This window comes from Bombina bombina, chromosome 7, assembly GCF_027579735.1.
Source record: "Bombina bombina isolate aBomBom1 chromosome 7, aBomBom1.pri, whole genome shotgun sequence".
Taxonomy (NCBI): Eukaryota; Metazoa; Chordata; class Amphibia; order Anura; family Bombinatoridae; genus Bombina; species Bombina bombina.
In genome coordinates this window covers 497,381,369-497,405,026 of record NC_069505.1, presented here as the reverse complement: position 1 = coordinate 497,405,026, position 23,658 = coordinate 497,381,369, and the positions used below count along the sequence as shown (strand labels likewise).

The following is a 23,658-nucleotide window of genomic DNA, read 5'->3' as shown; positions in this document are numbered from 1 at the left end:
CCAAGCCAATAGACATGTCACTTTCATTAGTACACTTTGGCCCTAGCATGGACAGAGCCGATAAACGTATCACTGTCATTAGTGCACTGTGGTCCTAGCAGGGACAGAGCCAATAAATATGTCACTGTCATTAGTGCACTTTGACCCTAGCAGGGACTGAGCACATAAACATGTCATCAATAGAATTGCAGAGAAAATTGAAGATGCATAGTAATCCTTTCTTTCTTTAAGGGCACCCTGGTGTTTCCTGCTTTGACCTCTGTCTTGAAAGATCCCAAATACTTTAAGAATCCTCATCAGTTTGATCCTGGGCACTTTCTTGATGAAAATGGCTGCTTTAAGAAAAATGATGCCTTCATTCCATTCTCTCTAGGTAACGACCCTATGTTAAATTCACAAATGATTGGTAGGTGTTGTTTTCTGAGAAATGGTCATAGAACGCTGGTCACAGAATTGTAGGCAGCTACAATAAGATTATAGGTGCTCCTTAGAAATAGGGGTTAAATTCCATTGGTGGGTGTTTTTTCTGGTTGGATTTGGAAAATTATGGACATAAACTTTACAGTTTTTTTTTTTTTTAAATAAATGTTTTTATTGATTTTGAGTAAGAGTTATACATATGATAAATCTATAAATAACATTAATCAATAAAACAAACATTTAAAACAATTAAAACAACAAATAAAATAACAAAAGGTGACAATGGTATTCCTTTTTTTTTTCCTTAAACACAAGAGGATGCATGGATATGGTAAAGTCGAGATTGTAAGCACTCTAAAGTCATGAATGTCAATTTATAGGGACAAACTGAGTTCTATCCCATAACCGTCGGGTCTGAGGTTCAAGGGGGGGGGGAGTAGAATCAAAGGTTCTCCTAAATTTGTCTGATATGTAAGAGTCCCATAAGATTTTGATCTCTAAATACACTTCTTTACGCTTGATTCTCATATAATAGTATTCCTCTAGATCTATAACAGTTTGGCATTGGTCTATCCATTGCGCCAAGGAAGGGGTTGTAGTTGTTTTCCAATTTTTAACTACCAGTGATTTTGCGCTATTAATTAGAATATGTAGTAGCATACGCCTAGATTTAGAGTTTGGCGTTAGCCGTCAAAAGCAGTGTTAAGGGCTCCTAACGCTGCTTTTTACCGCCCGCTGGTATTTAGAGTCAGTCAGGAAAGGGTCTACCACTCACTTCCAAGCCGCGACTTTTCCATACCGCAGATCCCCTTACGCCAATTGCGTATCCTATCTTTTCAATGGGATCTTCCTAATGCTGGTATTTAGAGTCTTGGCTGAAGTGAGCGGTAGAACCTCTACTGAGAAGACTCCAGCCGCAGAAAAAAGTCAGTAGTTAAGAGCTTTCTGGGCTAACGCCGGTTTATAAAGCTCTTAACTACTGTGCTCTAAAGTGCACTAACACCCATAAACTACCTATGTACCCCTAAACCGAGGCCCCCCCACATCGTCGCCACTATAATAAATATTTTTAACCCCGAATCTGCCGACCGCACATCGCCGCCACCTACATTATCCCTATGAACCCTTAATCTGCTGCCCTTAACATAGCCGACACCTACATAATATTTATTAACCCCTAATCTGCCCCCCTCAACGTCGCCGCTACCTACCTACACCCCCTAAGTTAAATATAATTTTAATCTAACGAAATAAATTAAATATTATTAACTAAAGTATTGCTATTTAAAACTAAATACTTACCTGTAAAATAAACCCTAATATAGCTACAATATAACGAATAATTACATTATTGTAGCTATTTTAGGATTTATATTTATTTTACAGGCAACTTTGTATTTATTTTAACTAGGTACAATAGCTATTAAATAGTTATTTACTATTTAATAGCTACCTATTTAAAATAAATACAAAATTACCTGTAAAATAAATCCTAACCTAAGTTACAATTAAACCTAACACTACACTATCAATAAATTAATTAAATAAATTAACTACAAGTACCTACAATTAGGAAATTGTAACAGCCAATAGAATGCGAGCTCAATCTGATTGGCTAATTGGATCAGCCAATCGGATTGAACTTGAATCTGATTGACTGATTCAATCAGCCAATCCGATTTTTCCTACCTTAATTTCGATTGTCTGATAGAATCCTATCAGCTAATCGGAATTCGAGGGACGCCATCTTGGATGACGTCACTTAAAGGAACCTTCATTCGTCGTCTAGTCGTCCGTCAAGAAGGATGTTCCACGCCGAAGGTCTTGAAGATGGAGCCGCTCCTTGTCGGATGGATGAAGATAGAAGATGATGCTTGGATGAAGATGTCTGCCGGTCCGGATGTCCTCTTCTGCCCGGATAGGATGAAGACTTCTGCCGCTCTGGATGGGTGAAGACGACTCAAGGTAGGGAGATCTTCAGGGGGGTAGTGTTTATTTAAGGGGGGTTTGGGTTAGAGTAGGGGTATGTGGGTGGTGGGCTGTAATGTTGGGGGGTGGTATTGTGTTTTTTTTTTACAGGCAAAAGAGCTGATTTCTTTGGGGCATGTCCCGCAAAAAGCCCTTTTAAGGCTGTTAACTTTTTTTAATTTAGATTAGGGTAGGGAATTTTTTTTTATTTTGGGGGGCTTTGTTATTTTATTAGGGGGCTTAGAGTAGGTGTAATTAGCTTAAAATTCTTGCAATCTTTTTTTATTTTTTGTAATTTAGTGGGGGTTTTTTGTAATTTAGTTTAGTTTATTTAATTGTAGGTACTTGTAGTTTATTTAATTAATTTATTGATAGTGTAGTGTTAGGATTTATTTTACAGGTAATTTTGTAATTATTTTAAATAGGTAGCTATTAAATAGTAAATAACTATTTAATAGCTATTGTACCTAGTTAAAATAAATACAAAGTTGCCTGTAAAATAAATATAAATCCTAAAATAGCTACAATGTAATTATTCGTTATATTGTAGCTATATTAGGGTTTATTTTACAGGTAAGTATTTAGTTTTAAATAGGAATACTTTAGTTAATAATATTTAATTTATTTTGTTAGATTAAAATTATATTTAATTTAGGGGGGTGTTAGGGATAGGGTTAGACTTAGCTTTAGGGGTTAATACATTTATTATAGTAGCGGCGAGGTTAATAAGGGGTTAATAAGTGTAGGTAAGGTAGCGGCGACGTTGGGGGGGCAGATTAGAAGTTAATAAATATAATATAGGTGTCGGCGATGTTAGGGGCAGCAGATTAGGGGTACATAGGTATAATGTAGGTTGCGGCGGTATCCGGAGCGGCAGATTAGGGGTTAATAGTGTACTGCAGGGGTCAGTGATAGCGGGGGCGGCAGATTAGTTGTTAATAAGTGTAAGGTTAGGGGTGTTTAGAATCGGGGTACATGTTAGGGTGCAGACTTAGAAACTGTTTCCCCATAGGAAACAATGGGGCTGCGTTAGTAGCTTAACACTGCTTTTTTGCAGATGTTAGGTTTTTTTTCTGCCCAAACTGCCCCAATGTTTCCTATGGGGGAATCGTGCACGAGCACGTTTTTCCAGCTAGCCGCTACCGTAAGTAACGCTGGTATTGAGAGTTGAAGTGGCGGTAAATTCAGCTCTACGCACCCTTTTTGGAGCCTAACGCAGCCCTTCAGACAACTCTAAATACCAGCGTTGTCTTAAGGGTGCGCTGGACAAAAAAGCAGCGTTAGCTACGCGGGTCTTTACCGACAAAACTCTAAATCTAGCCGTTAGTTTGGATGGTTGTTTTTTTAGGGGTAAGGTTGAAAAGCCATAGAAGCGGGTTTTCTGTAATTTTAGGGCCTAGAATAGTGGTTGATTCCTTAATTACTTTTGTCCAGTAGGAGGCGATCGTCGGGGACTGCCACCAAATGTGTGACATTGTTCCTATCTGGGAGTGGCATCTCCAGCATTGGTTGCTAATTTTACTAAATAGTTTATGGCATCTGGCTGGGGTAAGGTACCATCTATGCATTAGCTTTATTTTTATTTCGAGCATTCTACTAGAGATGGAGGTCTTGGTACGATTGGCAAATATCTGTTTGACTTCTGAAGGGTTAACCTCCATCTCAAGTTCGCTTTCCCATCTATCCATATAGTAAGGGGATTGACCCAGTGATTGATTCTGTAGCAGGGCATACATATGTGATAAAGCGTGATTTATTGGGGCATGTTTACTGCAAAAAGATTCAAATTGGGTAAATGGTCTCATTATGTTTTTCCTGTCTGGATGATTAGAAATGTAGGAGTGACATTGGTACAACGTGAACCAGTCTTGTAGGAAGCTAAGTCCATTTTCTTTTAGTTCATCCACAGTGAACCATCTTTGGTCGTTGCCTAGTTGATATACCATTAGTGATCTATGGGTTTTTTTGGTTAAGGATCCTATATGTCCCAAACCAGGAATAAAATCTTGGTTATCAGTAAGAGGGGTTAATGGAGAGGGGTTGCTAGAGAGAAGGGGGTATGCTTTTAGTATTTTTTCCCACATGTTATAAGTCTCCTGTATGATTGCATTATGAATTGGGAAAGTTAGTTTATTAGTTTTCGGGCCCCAGCATAGTGCGCCAAGATGTGTGTAGCCCGCTAAGTCATGCTACAGTCGAACTCAGGCCTTTTGGTTATAATTGGCGAACCAGTCTATAATCCATTGTAGGAAAATTGACTGTCTCTATCTAGTTAGATTAGGGACTCCCAGCCCACCTTGTTTAAAAGAGAGGCACATGATGTGTTTATTAATTCTTGCAGGTTTTTTATTCCATATATAGTCTAGTATTTGTTTATGTAGGGTGTTGAGAAAAAGGGTAGGGATAGGGATTGGTAGAGTTTGTAGAAGATATATAATTTTTGGAAGAATATTTAGTTTGAAAGCATTTATTCTCCCTAGCCATGATATATTTGTGGAGCGCCAGGAGGACATTTCAGCTATCAGGGTTTTTTGTAGTGGTCTAAAATTGGATTCAAAGACATCATTTAAAGATGGGGTCAGGAAAATACCCAAGTATTTCATTTTTTTTAACTTGCCACTTAAAGGGGCTAATTTGTTTTATCAGACTTATGTCTTCAGGAGGCAACAAAACATTGAGAATCTCTGACTTTGATTTATTGATTAGGAAATTTGAAACTGTGCTGAACTCCGAAAAAGAGTGCAGGAGTGGGGGGATGGAGGTTAATGGATTTTAAAGAAAAAATAAGATCAGCGTAGAGCATTATCTTATGTGTGGTGTTTTGTATCTGTATCCCCTTGATATCTTGTTGGGCACGTATCTGTATGGCAAAGGCCTCTACCAGGCAAGCGAAAAGTAAAGGTGATAGGGGGCACCCTTGTCTGTTGCCATTGGAAATAATAAACGAGTGGGAGAGGGTTCCGTTTAATTTAACTTTGGCACTTGGATTAACGTACAGGGCGAATATTCTAGAGATGATAGGCTCACCGAGTCCAAATTTTATCAGAACCGATTTAAGGAAGTGCCAACAGACGCGGTCAAAAGCCTTTTCCGCGTCCGTTAACACTATGGCTAGGGGAAGTTGTTTAGATGATGCATATTCAATAAGGTGGAGGGCCCTGATCGTATTGTCCCTGGCTTCTCTAGTGGGAATAAAGCCCACTTGATCGTTAACTATAATATCTGGTAGTATTTGGTTCAGTCGGATAGCTAGAAGTTTTGCATATATCTTCACATCTGAATTCAGCAAAGATATGGGCCTATAATTTTCTACCCTGTCAGGACTCTTTCCAGGCTTTGGAATGACGGATATATGTGCTTCAAGTGTTTGTTTGGGGAATGGGTTATTTTCTGAGATAGAATTAAAAATGGGTAAGAGGTGCGGGATTAGATGTTCTTTAAGTTTTTTGTAGTAATAATTAGTGAAGCCATCCGGCCCTGGGGCTTTGCCAGTAGGTAGGTCTTTAATGACCTTTTCTAGCTCCTCGTTGGTAAAAGGTTTGTTAAGTGAGTCGGACTGATCATTAGTAATTTGGGGAAACTTTAGTTTATCTAGGTAGGCATTTATTCTCTGCTGTTTGGTCTGAGTTGTATTATGTTCTGAAGCTGTGTCTGAAGGTGCTAAATTATATAAAGATTCATAATAGGATCTAAAGGCTTCAGCTATTTGTTCAGTTGTAGAGCATTTTCTTTGGTCTTTGCCCTTTATCTCTAATATGAAGGCTTTATATGTTTTAAGTTTCAGTTTACGTGCAAATAAGCGACTACATTTGTTATCTCCATCGTAATAGGATTGTTGCAATTTGAGAGCTTGGGTTTTATATTCGTAGGCTAAAAGGGATTTAATTTTGTTCCTTTGAACGTCCAAGGATTCTTTGATAATGCAGTTATTAGGGTCTTTTATTTGGTCTGATTCTATGTCTGCTATCTCATCTAGTGTTTTCTTTAAATTCACATTATTCACTTTGGTTTGATGAGACTTAATACTCAAAAATTCAACCCGAAGCACACCCTTATGAGCCTCCCAGAGGATTCTATCATCCGAAACCATGCTTTTGTTAATAGCAAAATATTCAGTAAGCGTTTTTTCCACTTTTGCATAGTGGATAGGATCATCAAGCACGTTCTCATCTAGTTTCCACTGGAAGGGAACAAGAGGGGCTGTAGACCAGGAGAGGGTGCATGCAATCATGGAATGGTCAGACCAAACTCTGGGGAGAATAATGATGCTTTTAACTGTTGATAGACTAGTTATGTCCATCATAAGGTAATCAATACGTGAGTGGGATTGCTGAGGAGAAGAATAGTAGGTGTATGACCTGTCATTCGGGTGGGTTATTCTCCAAAGGTCCTGTAAGACTGCATTTCGTAAGTATGTTTTAACATTATGGATAGTTTTACGGGGTATATATGATGAGCCTGTAGAGGTGTCCATTGCGTGATTAAGTGTAACGTTAAAATCCCCCCCTATTATAAGTGAACCCTTGCCCTCCTCTAAAAGTGTGTTAGTGAATCTCTTTAAAAATTTCCCTTGGTTGGAGTTGGGCACATACACACTCGGTAAGGTGACTTGGGTATTGAATAGTATGCCTATAAGGATTAGATATCGGCCCTCTGAGTCCTTAATTTTTTTCTGGAGTTTAAAGGGAATGGATTTCCTAAAGAGTATCCCTACACCATTTTTCTTTACTTTATGAGACGCGTAATAAGCGTCTCCAAATTTAAACCGATAGGTTTTTGGTTCTCTCCCGGAGAAAAAATGAGTCTCTTGGAGGAAAATTATATCTCCCCCTTGGTGCCTAAAGTCTCTAAGAGCTAGATTGCATTTATTTGGACTATTAAGGCCTTTAGAATTAATTGTCAGAAGGGTTAGGTTAGATTTATTTTGCGAATAAATTATTTGCTATTATGGGGGAGAGAGAGCGTAAAAATCCCAAGGGGCGGTCGGAAGGGGATGTGATCAACTGTCTGTCCGTGTTGCCGGGCATTAAAGGGACATTAAACCCAAATTTTCTCTTTCATGATTCAGATAGAAAATACAATTTTAAACAACTTTCTAATATACTTCTGTTATCTAATTTGCTTCATTCTCTTGATATTCCTTCCTGAAAAGCATATCTAGATAGGCTCAGTAGATTCTGATTGATGGCTGCACATATTTGCCTCATGTGATTGGCTCACCCATGTGCATTGCTATTTCTTTAACAAAGGATAGCTAAATATTGAAGCAAATTATATAATAGAAGTAAATTGGAATTTTGTTTAAAATTGTATTCTCTGTCTGAATCATGAAAGAAAAATGTTGGGTTTAATGTCCCTTTAAGTCAGCAAATAAAGTGCAAACTTGAGTGTCTAATGGCATCCTTAGAGTCAGCATTGTCAACATTTTGAACAAAATAACATAAAGAAAACAATAGAAAAAAAACAATATGAACAAGTAAACATAAAAAAACAGTTTAACATAAAGACCATAACAGGTCAAATATCCGACAAGAGAGAGGCTCTTATTCGGAAGGAGGAGTGTTGGGCAGGGTAAACCCCCCCCCCCCTGATTGTGATTAGGAGTTCTGCCTTAAGAGACAGGGAGTTTCAATATTAAATCATCCTCACAGTGTGGTGACTAAATTAGCGCCAGGCCTCAGGCGAAACTGTATAACTTGAAAATATAAAAGTCCACCTGGAGGAGGCCTGGGGCGAGCAGGATAGGTATTATACATGTATAAGGAGGTAAACACAATTTCAACTTTTGTAAATAACCTTTAGATACTTGTGTCAGGGTGTAGCGGGACTAAGTTATGCAGACATATAAAATATCTTGTAACTGATGTAACTGGAGAGATATTCTACACCTGCAGTTTTACAAATTAAAAGGTGGACATGCCACTCGCCCATACACAGCAAACCTTATGTATCTTGTTGGAGGTATACCATAATATTTATTCAGCTGTAGGAGTTGGGGGGCCTAGCAAAAGGCTGTACTCGTAGGTCATTTGATAGGGATTGCTAACCCCAGTAGAATCTATGTTAGTGGAACTAGGAAGGCAAGCTGTGTAGGAGCGGAATGACCCTGATATACACCCATACCACAAATATATTAACTAAATAACACGATATAACCAAGGAGTAAAGGTGCTGAGTAGATAGTGGTTCATCGACTACAAGTCTCTATAGGGTAATAGTTCTAAGGGCCTATAGTTGGCCTGGATATGGAACACAGTTCGTTATATTAAACAGATAGGTATTATCTCACCGCTTCTCCAAGTTGGACGTATCAAGAGGGACCATCCTCAGGATTCGGTATAGGGGAGGAAGAGGGTCTATCTTTGCGTCTTCTAAAGGGAACCTTATGCCAGAGTTCTTTATTTTGCTGATGTGCATCGGGCATGGGCCCAGAGTGGCTCTCAGCTGTACTCATCTGATGGTCTTTCACAGATAGGCCCAGGCCCTTTGTAAAGGAGTCCAGATCCTGCTGCCCTTTATATATGTGGGTGATGCCGTCTTTAGAGACAATTAAACTAAAAGGAAAGCCCCATCTATACTTGATGTGTTTTTCTTGCAGGGCTCTGGTAAGATATTTCAGATCTCTTCTTTTCTGTATCGTTGTTGGGCAGAGATCCATGTAGATTTGAAGAGTGTGATCCAGATACTGAATGTTAGGTAGTTGGAGAACCTTGCTCCATATTTCTTCTTTATCTTTGTACCTGAAAAAACGTATGATGACATCTCGGGGCGGTGCGTTGGGGCGTGCTGCTCTCAGAGCTCTGTGGGCTCTATCCAACTCTATAGGTTGAGCTTGTGGATCGGTTTTTATAAACTGGAATAGGCCTTGCAGGTATTCTTGTAGATCTGATATCTGTACAGTTTCAGGGATCCCCCTGATCCGAAGATTGTTTCTTCGGCTCCTGTTTTCGAGATCTTCTACTTTGTCTTGAAGGAGATCAATTTTGGAGTCTTGAATAGCTGCACCAGTGTTGATATTGCTTATCATTTCCGTTATAGTATTTTGCGTGTCTTCCACATCCTCCACCCTCTGACCAATTTCACCAATTTCTTTGCGCAGAGAAGTCAGTTCCTTTTTGATGAGGACCTTTAGGGAGTCAAAATCAGCTTTGCTTGGTAAATTAGCAATGTCCGCCTTAAGTTGTTCAGCATAGTCTACGATCAAGGCTATTTTAGCAGAACTAGGACCTGCAGCTGACAGCTCTCTCGGTTCTGTGGTTTCTTCCTGTGAGCTCTCTTGAGGTTGGAAAAAAGCAAAGACTGACACAGGGTTGGATAGCAGATTTTTTTGCCGCCATCGTGCTGATGATATATCTATGTGTAATATAAATGAAGGCCCCACTTTATAGTCTCCACTTTAACTGACTGTTTTTTCAGGAAAGAAAAAACAAAACAAAGAGATGCCCTCGCGTGCTTTGATGTTACCTCATGGGCAGGATTGCTTGTACAACTCACAAGATGCAGTACATAATCATATGCTTACGTTGGTAATAGTTGAAATAAAGTTGATGCAGAGGAAATCTGGTCGTGTATGAAATCAAATGCAGCCCTCAGCTGGTAATCTCACATGTGGTTTATGTGTCTGCAATTACATGCTTCTTTTTAGATTGACCATATCCTTATGGGTGTTCGTTGTGCATGTCAGTGTCTGATGTTATCTCATGGGCAGCATTGCCTGTACAACTCACAAAAATCAGCACATAATCATATGCTTACGTTGGTAATAGCTGAAGTAAAGTTGATGCAGAGGGAATCTAGACGTGTATGAAATCAAATGCAGCCCTCAGCTGTTAATCTCACATGTATCTTATGTGTTTGCAGTTACATGCTTCTTTCTAGATTGATCATATCCTTATGGGTGTTCTTTGTGCAAGTCTGTGTCAGACAGATTCAGTAAGACAGTCTCTAGGGAACACAATCAGGGGCGCCACTGCAACTTTAAATAAACTCAATTTAGACACCCATCTGTTGCGTTGATCATTAGGGCATATTGACACCATTAGCGGTTTGAGAGTGAAGATCAGGTAATCAGCCACGTGGAAGGGATGGAAATGGTGTGCATGATCTGGTGACCATTAGCAGTAGTTACATGGATAATGTGAGTTCAATCATGTGTGGGGGTAGTCGGTTATTGTAAAACCATCGTGTACTTACATGGATCTTGCCACGTGGAGTCCGTCATGGCAGCCGGGAAGCCGCAGCGACACTGCTTAACTGCGCTCTGTAAGTCCCTGCGGTATGGACCTCTAGTGCTATACGTCGTGCTTTTGTGGTAGCTTGGTTGTCACTCAGAGCCCCTGGTAACGATGCCGAGGTACAGTGATTTGCGGTCCAGATGAACCAGCCTTGTTGTTGTCCCACAGTGGGTGATGTGAATGCGTTGCGACCCAAGTTTAGCAGTCGCTCTGTGAGTCAATGCATGTTTCGCCCAGGTTTTGAGTCTGGCTCCCTGCTCTGGGTGACGATTAGGGGGGAGAATTAGTCTGCCGCAACACGGAGCTAAAGTGCTATGCGGCCATCTTCTTTCACGGCCAAGCTCCGCCTCCAAACTTTACAGTTTATTTTTATCATCAAACTGACCTCTTTATCTTGGTGATCCTTTGTTGAAATGTAGCTCTTTCTTACTAAGAGGAATTGTTTGCAACAATGTTTATAACAATGTTGAACATATAATGCTCAAGACAAATGGACGCTCCTGAGCCTATCTAAGTATGCTCTCATGGAAATAAACAAATGATTGAAGGACAAAGAGGTTGATTTGATAACAGAAAATTAGATAGTTATATTTGTATGTTCTTTCTGAATTATGAAAGTTTAATTTTGTCTTTCATGTCCCTTTGAATAATATTTATATCTGACTACCACCCATCAATTAAAAAGGTTTTGCTGGTGGGGGGCTGGCCATGCAGTCTAGCACCAACCAAAAATAGACTTTAAGAAGCAGTTTTGGGAGGTGAGATGGCTGTAGACTTTAAACACATATAATAAAAATGTTGTACTATGACTGAAAAAAATGATGTTCTTATTGGCTAAATATTTATTTTAAATTGTTTTGATTTTCTTCTCATTCCAGGAAAACGAGCTTGTGCTGGGGAAGCCCTGGCACGTATGGAGATCTTTCTCTTCCTTACAACTATTCTGCAGAAGTTCACACTGAAAACTACAATGAATGTAGAGGACATTGACATCACCCCAGAACCTAATAGTAATGCATCAAGACCCCGTAACTACACAATGTACGTTGTTCCTCGTTGATGTCTAACCATATTTGGTAGTCAGTTAAATTAGGATTATAGATGGACCAATAATGTTATCCAGAAACAATTTGATACAACCTATAATTATAATGTACATATAAGTGCTTAGGGTTTTTCTGTTGAATTTTTACTACCAATATCTACTAATAGTTTAGCCAAATATATAACATTATTTTTTAAAATTTGAAAGATTAAATCATTTATTTCTCTAGCTAACAAAAATAGCTTAACACTTAAAATAGAATATGACTTCTTATCTATATAAAAAAAATAAAAATCCACAAGAGCAATAAACTGTTAGAAAATGTCTTGTACAATTAGTAAATTGAATTTATTAAACAAAAGTAAAATTAACCAAAATGTTGTCCGAATTTTGATATTGTTTTACTTTTATTTTGTTGTGTTTAGACCATGCACCATTTTCTAAGCCTCCTGTGTACAGTCTTTATGTAAATCCACTTGGTCATGTTGTCTGTGATACTATGCACAATATTCTTGGTGACAAACTGACGTGATCTATACCATGACATAAGTACCACACTTACTGCTACTGATATATGTTACTATACATCCATGTATCCAGCTGCTTTTTCCTGTTGTATTACTGCATTGTTAACCTACCTTTAAATAATCATTCCAATCATGTTCCACTTTTATTATGGTAAGTAGAATAAATTAATATTAAAATACCCCCTTTTGGGTGTTTGTATCCTAAATGCATTATAGAGTGTCTATTAAATCCAGGATTGTCAGCTCAGTTACAAATATTAGTATTATTGTCAAAGAATGTGAAACAGCCCCTTATATACCAGGTCAGTGATTATACCTTTATCAGGCTCTTCCTTAAATACCAGTTATCTGCCATTAAATAATTCCACTTACACTAATCAGATGATTTTTTAAATGGCATATTTACATATGTGTGGTGAGATAACTATATAATTATACAAGGCTCTATCCTAAGAGCCTTGAACTATCCCTGTTGGACTATCCCTGTTACCTGATATAGGTTACTTTAATATATATTTTTCCTTCTTCTTAAGCTGCTACTCATGACATTTATATCCAAAAAGCCATACCCTGAAGATAGTTCCAACCAATCAAATTCTAACTTTGTGTTCCGTCATCATCTGGTTTAACACAATCCGTTTAATGTGTCTGTAGATGTTGTTGTTCTACAAGAAATTTATCTTCCCAAATCCATCTGACATCTGTGGCCCCTTTCATTTTTTCTATAACTTCACATCTCATAACTTTGCGCCGTTATAACTTTTTAAAGCAATATTTCAATTAGACAGAGCTAATATGAGTGTTACTGTCCTGTGACATGTGTTTTTTTATGTTTATTCCACTTTATATTTGAGCGTAACAGTTAACCAGAGCTCTGAGGCCGCCCTAACCCAACAAGAGTAAATTCTGATTGCGCTCACGCATTCGCGTTTGCATTCTCTCTCTCTCAAACTGTGCACTGAGGAACCTATTACAGAGCATGTGCTAAACTCAGTGTATACGTATACGAGTCTGTGATTGGCTGATGGCTGTCACATGATACAGAGGGCAGGCAAATTGAAGTGTTGCTCATTTAAAATTCAGAGTAAGGGGCCGATTCATTAAGCTCCGTATGGAGCTTGATGCAGATGATTCTGGGTGAGCCTTCGGGCTCGCAGGAAACAGGAGTTAAGAAGTAGCGGTCTTAAGACTGCTGCTCCTTAACTTGTCCGCCACCTCTGAGGCGGCGGAAAGCAATCCACCCAATCGAATACGATTGGGTTGATTGACACCCCCTGCTAGTGGCCGATTGGCCGCGAATCTGCAGGGGCGGCATTGCACAAGCAGTTCACCAGAACTGCCTGTGCAATGGTAAATGCTGACAGCGTATGCTGTCGGCATTTATCGATGTGCAGCGGACACGATCCAAAGGATAATAAATTGGCCCCTTTGTGCTATTGCATTGTGTCTTTATTAAAATGCAAATTCTGTTACCTGCAAGTGCTGCAAATCTAATAGCTGGTTTAGGCAGTTTGCAGCATTTGGAAAATCCAGGTTACAAATGTCGCTTTTTTGCCTCTCTAGGCAGGGACGGTGCTAGGATTTTTTGCTACACAGGCAAAGCCACATTTTGCCCCCCCAATAAAATTATATACCCTGCAATTTCTACCTTGTAACAAAATGGAATGTTCTAGTGATGTGTTAAGCAGCTATAAATAACTATTTTATCTTTTATTTATTATAACTATAAACGTTTAATTTCTGCATGCTATAACATACCAAAGTGGTGGCTCTGCACAACAGAGTAAATCAGTGGTGAAAAAATATAAAACCACAAACCTGGAGGCAGGATGACCTCTTTTCTTTTTCACCATTATACCAAGACTGATACTACCATGTCTAAGAGGAAAATATATCAAGGTGCAAGCAGACAAGTTCTCAGAGAACCTGCCCACCTGAAATTGCCTCTTGACAAAATTTAAGACTGCAGAAAAGCTCTGTTGTTCAAATTTGAAACACTAAAAACACAAAGTAGCGCACCCCTTCCTTAAGTGTAATTCAAAAATACATGCACATATAGATAAAAAAAACATACAAGTAAAACAATAAATTTAGCATAAAGGAAAGATTTTGTCATACTTTGTCATAATGGTATTACACAGAAATACAAAAGTATATAAAAATGTAAAGGCCAGCAATGCTAGCTTATTTAAAAGCTTTGATAATAAGAAGAAGAAAACTTACCCCCCTCAAGTTTATAGTGAGGAAGAGGACCTATCGAATAATCCTGATGCTTCTCAGACACCAACAACACCCCCTAGCTTATTATCACAACCAGAAGATGGCCATGTAACCCTAAAAGCTATGGAAGCTCTCATTAACCAGGTCAAGTCCTGAATTAAGAACAAGTGTGCAGAGCTGAAAAAAGATATCAATGAACTGGGATTTAGGGTGGAAACCTTAGAGGACGACAGGGAAGAACTTGTCAAAGAATTGCCAGACATGTCTCAATCCATAGAGGCACAGCAAACCCAGATTGCTGATCTGGAAAATAAATTAGACGACATTGAAAATAGAGCAAGGAGGAACAATCTCCGTATACGAGGTGTACCTGAATCAGTGAAGGGCAAAGATATTCAAGAACACTTACAAAATCTATTCCAATCCCTCGCTATTTCTAACCAGCGTGTAATTGAATCTATACCTCTTGAAAGAGCTCATCGGTCTTTGCGACCTAAGCCCAATGACAGCCAACCTCCTAGAAACATAATTGTATGCTTTCAAAGCTATAGAGAAAAAATATTTCAGCTTGCAAGAACACAACCTAACTTCTCCTATATGAGTGCAAAAATCCAAATATTCCAGGATCTCTCTGCCAGAACGCTCCAACTCAGAAAAGAATATGCCTTCTTCACTACACACTTGCGTTCCCTCAAAATCCCTTACAGATGGGGTTTTTCTCGTCTGTGCAAATTATCAAAAATGGAAAACGTTATGAATGTATGTCTCCAGAGAACGTGAACGACTTCTGTAAACATTTGGACATCTCTATTCCAGAAGCCATGAGTGCTCCATCTCCAAAAACTACGTCATTGCAACCTAAACCACAGAGAAGAACGTGGTCTGAAGTCATCAGCAAACAGACCAAGAAGAAAAAATGCATTGAACCCACCATCCCTGTGGACTCCACTTGAAAATTGATAGCCTTAGTCCAAGTCCTCGGAGTTAGTGAGTATGAGGTTACAGGTACACACACCTGGACGTTGTCCTGCACCCACTTGCATTGACTTTTTGCATAAATTAACATTTACTCCAGCTTAATCTTGATCTTCATATCCACTGGGTCCTACCTTTGCCCCTCCACAGAAGTTATTATGCTAATTTAGAGATAATTTGTCAATATGTTGTATCATTTGTTGATTATTCTTACTCTCGTTATGGGCTTATGTCCAAGTGAGCCCGGCCTGATAAGAGGGCTCCGTTGAGCCGCACTTTCCCCCACTGTACGCCTTATCTTTACCTTTCTGAATATCTGACTGTCAGATTTTGTTCAGTCAGGTGTTTTAAATTTTCTTCTTCCTTTTTTTTCTCCTCCTTTTCCCTTCCTTCCTCTTCCTCTCATTAGTTTATTTTTTTTGTTATTTTCTTGTTTATTTGTTCAAAGATTTTTTTTTTTACAAGTTTCCCTCATAAACAGGAATTAACACAGATACTGTGACATTGATTTATTTTGGTTACATTAGATCATATCCATTAGAATACTTGTACCCACGAATGCATGGCTTGTCACACCTAATCTGGTCACTTCAAATTATCCACACAGAATGTGAAGGGTTTCCTCTCCCCCCAAAAACGCTTTATAGCTTCCCATGACTTTTATAAAAAGAAAATCGATGTTATTATGATCCAAGAAACCCACTTCAAAAAAGCTAGCTAACCTCCACTATCACATCTCCACTACGATCAGCATTTTTTAAACTCAGGCCCGACGAAACACAATGGGGTATGTATCGCCTTTAGAAAAGGCACTTCATTTATATTTCTACATAAATATTCTGATCAAGAAGGTTGTATTCTGATTTTAAAGGGACTATATTATGGCAGACCTATAACCTTAGCCAATATTTATGCACCCATTCGCCCCCGCCCTCTTTCTTTTGAAAAGTTATTAACCAGCTTCTAAACAATTCAAAAGGCCTGATATTTTTAGGTGGTGATCTCAATTTCCCAATCTGCCCTGCATTTGACACATCCACTGGCAAGTCTTACATTCGAAATACCCAGATAAAGGCCAATTGGCAGGCAATACTTACAATACCTTTCTTTGACACCTGGAGAACCACCCACCCTACTACAAAAGACTTCACATTTTTCTCCAACCCTTAACGCTCTTATACCCGATTAGATTATTTTTTCTGTGAACAACAAACACTAACCTCACTTATAGATTCCAGACTCTACAACACTACCTGGTCAGACCATAGTATGGTATGTACCACTTTCAGTTTGGGTTCTCCCATACATTGATCTCCCGAATAAAAGCACTTTATAATAACCCAACAGCTATTATTAACGCTAATAACATACTTTCTCAAAAGATATCCATTAGAAATGGTACCCGACAATTTTGCCACTACTGTTTGCACTGGTAGTAGAGGTGCTAGCTGCACGGATTAGGAACAATCATCTTATAAAAGGTATCTCCTTCCATTCCACCCACCAAAAAAGCCTATTCTACGCAGATGATAACATATTTACAATGCGTTCTCCATATACTTCGCTACCCACCCTCCTTAAAGAGATTGAGGAATATAAATATGTTTCAAACTTCTCCATTAATATAGAGAAGTCAATGCTATTGCCTATACACATTACTGAAGAAGAATTACAATACCTTACAGCACACAACACTTTGCAGATTACTAGGAAAATGTACCATCTTGGGATTGATATATCCCCTAATCAAACAGACTTATTCAACCTTAATTATGTCTCCCCTCAAATAGAAATTTACAAATCCCTTGAACTATGGCACAAGCAGGGCCACCTTTCTTGGATGCACGTATTAATGCGATAAAAATGAATCTTATCCCCAAATACCTTTATTTATTTCAGGTCCTCCTCTTAGACCTCCCTATACAATATTTAATGAAACAACAAAAAATGTTTGACTCAGTCATTTGGGCGCACAAAAGATCCAGAGTAGCTAAACATACAATATATCTCAGTAGGGAGCATGGCGGGCTGGGAGCCCCAAATCTATTAGATTATTATAAAATCGGCCCATATAGCGCAAATTGTTGCATGGAAACACTCTTCGCTTAGGAAGCCCTGGGTACAGTTGGAAATCTTTTTGGCTGGAGGGTTTAATTTAGGAGACCAATATTGGTCCCCACACAAATTGAGACCCCCTGAAGTTAATATAAATTATTATGTCACTGCTACACTACGAACATGGGATAAAATCTTAGCTACTGACAAATTGAGTCAACCATCCCCTCTTTTCTCATTACTAAACAATCCTCTCTTGTTGCAACCTAATATCATACAACCACCGATAATTGCTGGTGTGCCCACAAATATCCTGATACACACAATACTAAATAAAGGCTCAATACGCTTCCAAATGGAGATATGTCAATTATTGAGTGCTCCTTTCCACCTCTGGTTCCCTTATTTACAAGTCAGACATGCCATATTTTCCAACCCTCATAAAACTGACCTCACAAGACCCCTCATCTCCCTTGAAACTTTATGCACAACTCCCTCAGTAACTAAATTTCACATTTCTACAAAATACTAATAGATATACATATATCAGCTTTTAGTAGCAACTCAAAGCTATAGTGGATATTGAGATGTAATTAGATGGTCTTCTGTTATATTTCCAGTACCATTTGCAACTGATGTTTGTATTCATACAATTGCATTTCCTGTATACCTTTTTGGAAAAATAATAAAAATTATTTAATTGAAAAAAAAAGCCATGAGAGTGTTTCAAATTAATAAAATAAAAATGAAATAACAAAGGGTCCAATAGTGGTTAATATGATGAAGATTCCCAAGTGCTACAAATGCAAAATGTTTAAAAAATGTCTCATAAACAGAAGTGATCCCAATCCATGAGTGAATAAAATCAATAGCACTCAGGCAATATCCCCAAAAATCCAAGGTGCCATATAAACATGTAGAGGATGCAGGAAATTTCAGTGCCTTCAGAAAAGTGACTGAAAAGCTTCTAGACACTGAAAGGAAAAGAGGAAAAGCACACCTGCGACTCACCTTAAAAATACAATGTATTTGTTATAAAAACCCCTGTGTTAGACAGACACTCACAGGATATAAATAAAATGTGAACAATATTCATCAAGGAGCAAGCTCCTATCTACCGTCTCTGCTCGTCTGGCTCGTCGTGGCATTCGACTTGACAGCAAGGTCCACACGCTGGTAACTAGTGTCCACAGATGAACAAGTCAGTCCAGTAGAAAGACCTGCCCGGTAAACAAGCCGATATAGATAACGGCAGACGAGAAGGGTCACAGGACCTTAATGCGTTTCTCTTAGATGCAGCAGAGCGTTTTCAAGAGGATAATGTAACCAGTGAGTTACTCCATTACATCTATGTGATTGGCTGTGCCTCCTCTATCACATGATCCAGGAACGGCCCATCACATAACATAGAAATCGTATAGTAAAAGGTGATCCCTCACTGGCAAAGTATGAAAAACCAATACAAAACTGTTAAATAACCCTGAACGTTCTGATTGTTAAAACCATCATATTAGCATATAATTCGTACAAGCAACCTTATTAAAACTCAGACTGGTCTCAAAAAACAAATACAGAATAACATATAACGGAATCTGACATAAGAACCCAAACTATAATGTTAGTCTCTGGTTTTAATAGTATAAGGCACAATACAATATACAAGGATAATGCAGCCACAGCTTTCAGATCAAATGGGAAACAGGAAACCTTTATGAAAGTATGGTATATATAAAGTTGGGGGAAAGCTAAGTATGCAATATATGTACATTTATCTTTGGGATGACCAGTACCAGACCCCGTATACTCTATATTAAATACTAATCACACTTCCACATATAAATATATTTATATACTACTAATTTCCATTACTAGTGTTTTATGCAAGAAATTGACCAAAATATGATTAAATAATGAATGCCTGAATATCCAGAACAATATTTACCCCTTTTGGACATAAACTATCCAACTCTTTAATCCAAAAGGTTTCTCTACGTCTAAGCCATAGCAATCTATTAGTATCCCAAACATTGGGAGCTACCCATTCCAATATTTTGACTTTTAAGCATTCTGGGTTGCTTTGATGTACATTCTTAAAATAGAGTCAGGGAACAGCACACTGGAGCAGAGTGGTGCACGGTAGACCTTAGGGCGCTGCAAAGCCCTAACACAAATATGCAATAACAAGCAAGGTCTCCAGCACTATGTAGACAGTCTTTATTTGTACACAGATAGCGACGTTTCGGTGTCACAGCACCTTATTCATGCTTGGTAGTTACAAACAGGCCTATTGCATCTTTAAATACCCACATTTTTGGCGCCTTCTCCAATCACTATGTGGGGAGGGCTCCCTCTAGTGGCCAATGTTATACATACACCAACATAATTTATATACAAATTGAATAAGCTAAAACACACAATACTAATTCATTCTAAAAAGCTTACCTAAAAAGAACACTAGAAAATTCACCACAATATATAAAGAGCTTACATATGACTCTATTTTTTCTTTTTTCATAACTAAGGTTCATAGGCAACTTTATAATGAATTTATAGAAAATTCATCAGAAAAAATATTTAATTAAAATTTGTAGAAAAATTTATAAAGAATTAAAAACAATTGGCAGACAGAATATACAGCAGAAATTGAATTATCTAATGTTGAGAATACCTTCCAAGTTATTTACTAAGTTGAAACTTATAAGATACTTCAGGCCTTTAGAAAAAACAGCTTAAATCAAAGTCCCTATTGAGACCCTTAGGAGACATGCTATCTAATTTATGTACCCACCACATCTCTCTTTGCTTTAATAGACGTTCCCTGTCCATACCTCTTCTATTGGGTGGGATATGGTCTATTACTTGCCACCTAAGCTGGCTGATGTGGTGGCCTTTCTCAAGAAAATGATTAGATACAGGGGCATCCCTGTTCTTGCACCTAATATTAGACCTATGTTGACTAATAAGGTCTTTCACCTTGCGGGTGGTCTCTCCTATATAGATGCAAGAACAGGGACACTTAATCAAATATACCACAAAAGTGGTCTCACAGTTATAGTACCCCTTAATGGCAAACTTTTTACCACTGTGGGGATGATGAAAGAAGGATCCTTTTATTACTGCATGACAACTCATGCAGCCAAGACAGGGGAAAGTCCCCATGTTCTTTTTACCCAACAATTGTTGTCTATTTTGTCTGCTGGGGCCTATATCTGTGTGCACCAATTGATCTCTTAGGCTTTTAACTCTCTTATGGGCCATAATCGGTGGTTCCTGAAACTGTGCTTTGTTGGAGTTGCACTCTTTGAGTATATGCCAATTTTTGCGGATCAACTTAGATATTTTATCACTTATTGGGCTGTACTGACTGACAAACACCAGTCTGTTTTCCTTGGGGGTTCTTTCTTTATTTTTGTCTAACGTTTCTACAGTGTGCTCAAGGAGTTTCTTGGGGTATCCTCTGTCAAACTTTTTAGACATTTCACTGAACCTTATTGCCCTATCATACGCCAATCTCTTCATGTGTGAGTTTGAGGAGAGTATCACAATTTGTACATGAACTCAATTCTGAAGTGAGGGATCTTTTCTTCACTGTAAATGTTAGTGAGGAGACTATACCCTTCCTGGACACGCTAGTTCTCAAGAAAGGTCACCATCTTGAATTTGACCTGTATAGAAAGGAGACAGACAAGAATAGCATATTGCAATTCAATAGCTTCCACCCCAGGCCATTGGTCAATTCCCTCCCCAGGAGCCAGCTATTAAGAGTCAACAGGATTGTTGATAATGAGGAGACACGTGGGATAAGGTTCAATGAAATGTCTAAAAAGTTTATTGACAGAGGATACCCCAAGAAACTCCTTGAGCACACTGTAGAAACTTTAGACAAAAATAAAGAAAGAACCCCCAAGGAAAACAGACTGGTGTTTGTCAGTCAGTACAGCCCAATAAGTGATAAAATATCTAAGTTGATCCGCAAAAATTGGCATATACTCAAAGAGTGCAACTCCAACATAGCACAGTTTCAGGAACCACCGATTATGGCCCATAAGAGAGTTAAAAGCCTAAGAGATCAATTGGTGCACACAGATATAGGCCCCAGCAGACAACAATTGTTAGGTAAAAAGAACATGGGGACTTTCCCCTGTCTTGGCTGCATGAGTTGTCATGCAGTAATAAAAGGATCCTTCTTTCATCATCCCCACAGTGGTAAAAAGTTTGCCATTAAGGGGTACTATACCTGTGAGACCACTTTTGTGGTATATTTGATTAAGTGTCCCTGTTCTTGCATCTATATAGGAGAGACCATCCGCAAGGTGAAAGACCGTATTAGTCAACATAGGTCTAATATTAGGTGCAAGAACAGGGATGCCCCTGTATCTAATAATTTTCTTGAGAAAGGCCACCACATCAGCCAGCTTAGGTGGCAAGTAATAGACCATATCCCACCCAATAGAAGAGGTATGGACAGGGAACGTCTATTAAAGCAAAGAGAGATGTGGTGGGTACATAAATTAGATAGCATGTCTCCTAAGGGTCTCAATAGGGACTTTGATTTAAGCTGTTTTTTCTAAAGGCCTGAAGTATCTTATAAGTTTTAACTTAGTAAATAACTTGGAAGGTATTCTCAACATTAGATAATTCAATTTCTGCTGTATATTCTGTCTGCCAATTGTTTTTAATTCTTTATAAATTTTTCTACAAATTTTAATTAAATATTTTTTCTGATGAATTTTCTATAAATTCATTATAAAGTTGCCTATGAACCTTAGTTATGAAAAAAGAAAAAATAGAGTCATATGTAAGCTCTTTATATATTGTGGTGAATTTTCTAGTGTTCTTTTTAGGTAAGCTTTTTGGAATGAATTAGTATTGTGTGTATTAGCTTATTCAATTTGTATATAAATTATGTTGGTGTATGTATAGCATTGGCCACTAGAGGGAGCCCTCCCCACATAGTGATTGGAGAAGGCGCCAAAAATGTGGGTATTTAAAGATGCAATAGGCCTGTTTGTAACTACCAAGCATGAATAAGGTGCTGTGACACCGAAACGTCGCTATCTGTGTACAAATAAAGACTGTCTAAATAGTGTTGGAGACCTTGCATGTTATTACATTCTTAAAATGATCAGAGACACTGTGACCACTATAGGATGCCTCTATATTTCTTAGATGTTTGTAAATTCTATATTTGATCTTATGTTTCGTTCGTCCAATATAGATAAGGTCACAGCTACACTTAATCTGGTATACCACACAAGAGCTGTCACAAGTGCATCTGTCTCTGAAATAAAATATTTTGGCTCCATCAAAGTTAGTAAATGTATCTTTCTTGATAAAAGGTCATAAACAACAATATTTTTTTTTTTACATTTGTACTTAGGCCGCGTTCGGCAGCGTTCAGGAGCTAGTGGGGGTGCTTCACTCCCAGCGATGACGTGGCGCTAGGTGACGTCACAAGCAAGGGAGCTTAGAAAAAACGTTCACATGCGCAAAGGGATCTGCTGCACAATAATGGACTGCGCATGCGAACGTTTTTACTAAGCTCCCTTGTAGCTGTTACACAACACCGGTGTTATGCCGATAATGATTTCCCCAGTCTCTTCGCAAACATCGGAACTCTGACCCACCTCCATTCAGCTGCTCTCAGCTCAGCCCCTGTAGCTTATCCTGCACTGAATAGAGGTGGGTCAGACTTGCGATGTTTGCCAAGAGACTGGGGAAATCATTCTCTGCATAACACCGGTGTTGTGTAAAATCTGATGGTCTATGAAAATAAGCAATTCCCGGAACCCCGCCCACACATCTCTAACCCGCCCACACATCTAAAGCTAACACTATGCCTAACGGCTCATCTGTCCCAACGTAGAGTGGGGAGGTATCCTGGGTGTAGTTTAGTAGAAGTGGCAGGTAGCCTGGGCGGACGTTAGGCTAGTGACTGTCAGTTAAGAAACCATTCTCAGCATAACATTGGATAAGTCTGACAGCAGCATTTAGTACAGGGCAAACTGGGGATAGGTTAAGTAACCTATCTCCACTTTGCCCTGTACTAAATGCTGCTGTCAGATTTATCCGCCTCACCTGTCCCTCCTCTGCTGCTTATAAAATCATGGCAGCCTCCACAGCAACACGTGTGTGGAGGCTGCCATGTTGCCAAGCGTCTGAGCTTGCTCTGAAAAGTCCCAGCTTTTCCAGCACGCTGGAAGCGCTGGGACTT

At 38.7% G+C, this 23,658-nt stretch overlaps 1 protein-coding gene across 1 annotated transcript in view; it reads left to right on the top strand.

The window, feature by feature from the left end:
• LOC128666859 (cytochrome P450 2A4-like) overlaps positions 1-12,374 on the top strand; it is a 55,551-nt gene extending 43,177 nt beyond the window's left edge. The window contains exons 9-10 of the mRNA XM_053721660.1: positions 232-373; positions 11,501-12,374. Of these exons, the coding sequence (XP_053577635.1) occupies positions 232-373; positions 11,501-11,682 (324 nt within the window). The 3' untranslated portion in view covers positions 11,683-12,374. The remainder of the gene's footprint in view (positions 1-231; positions 374-11,500) is intronic.
• The last annotated feature ends 11,284 nt before the right edge of the window (positions 12,375-23,658 follow it).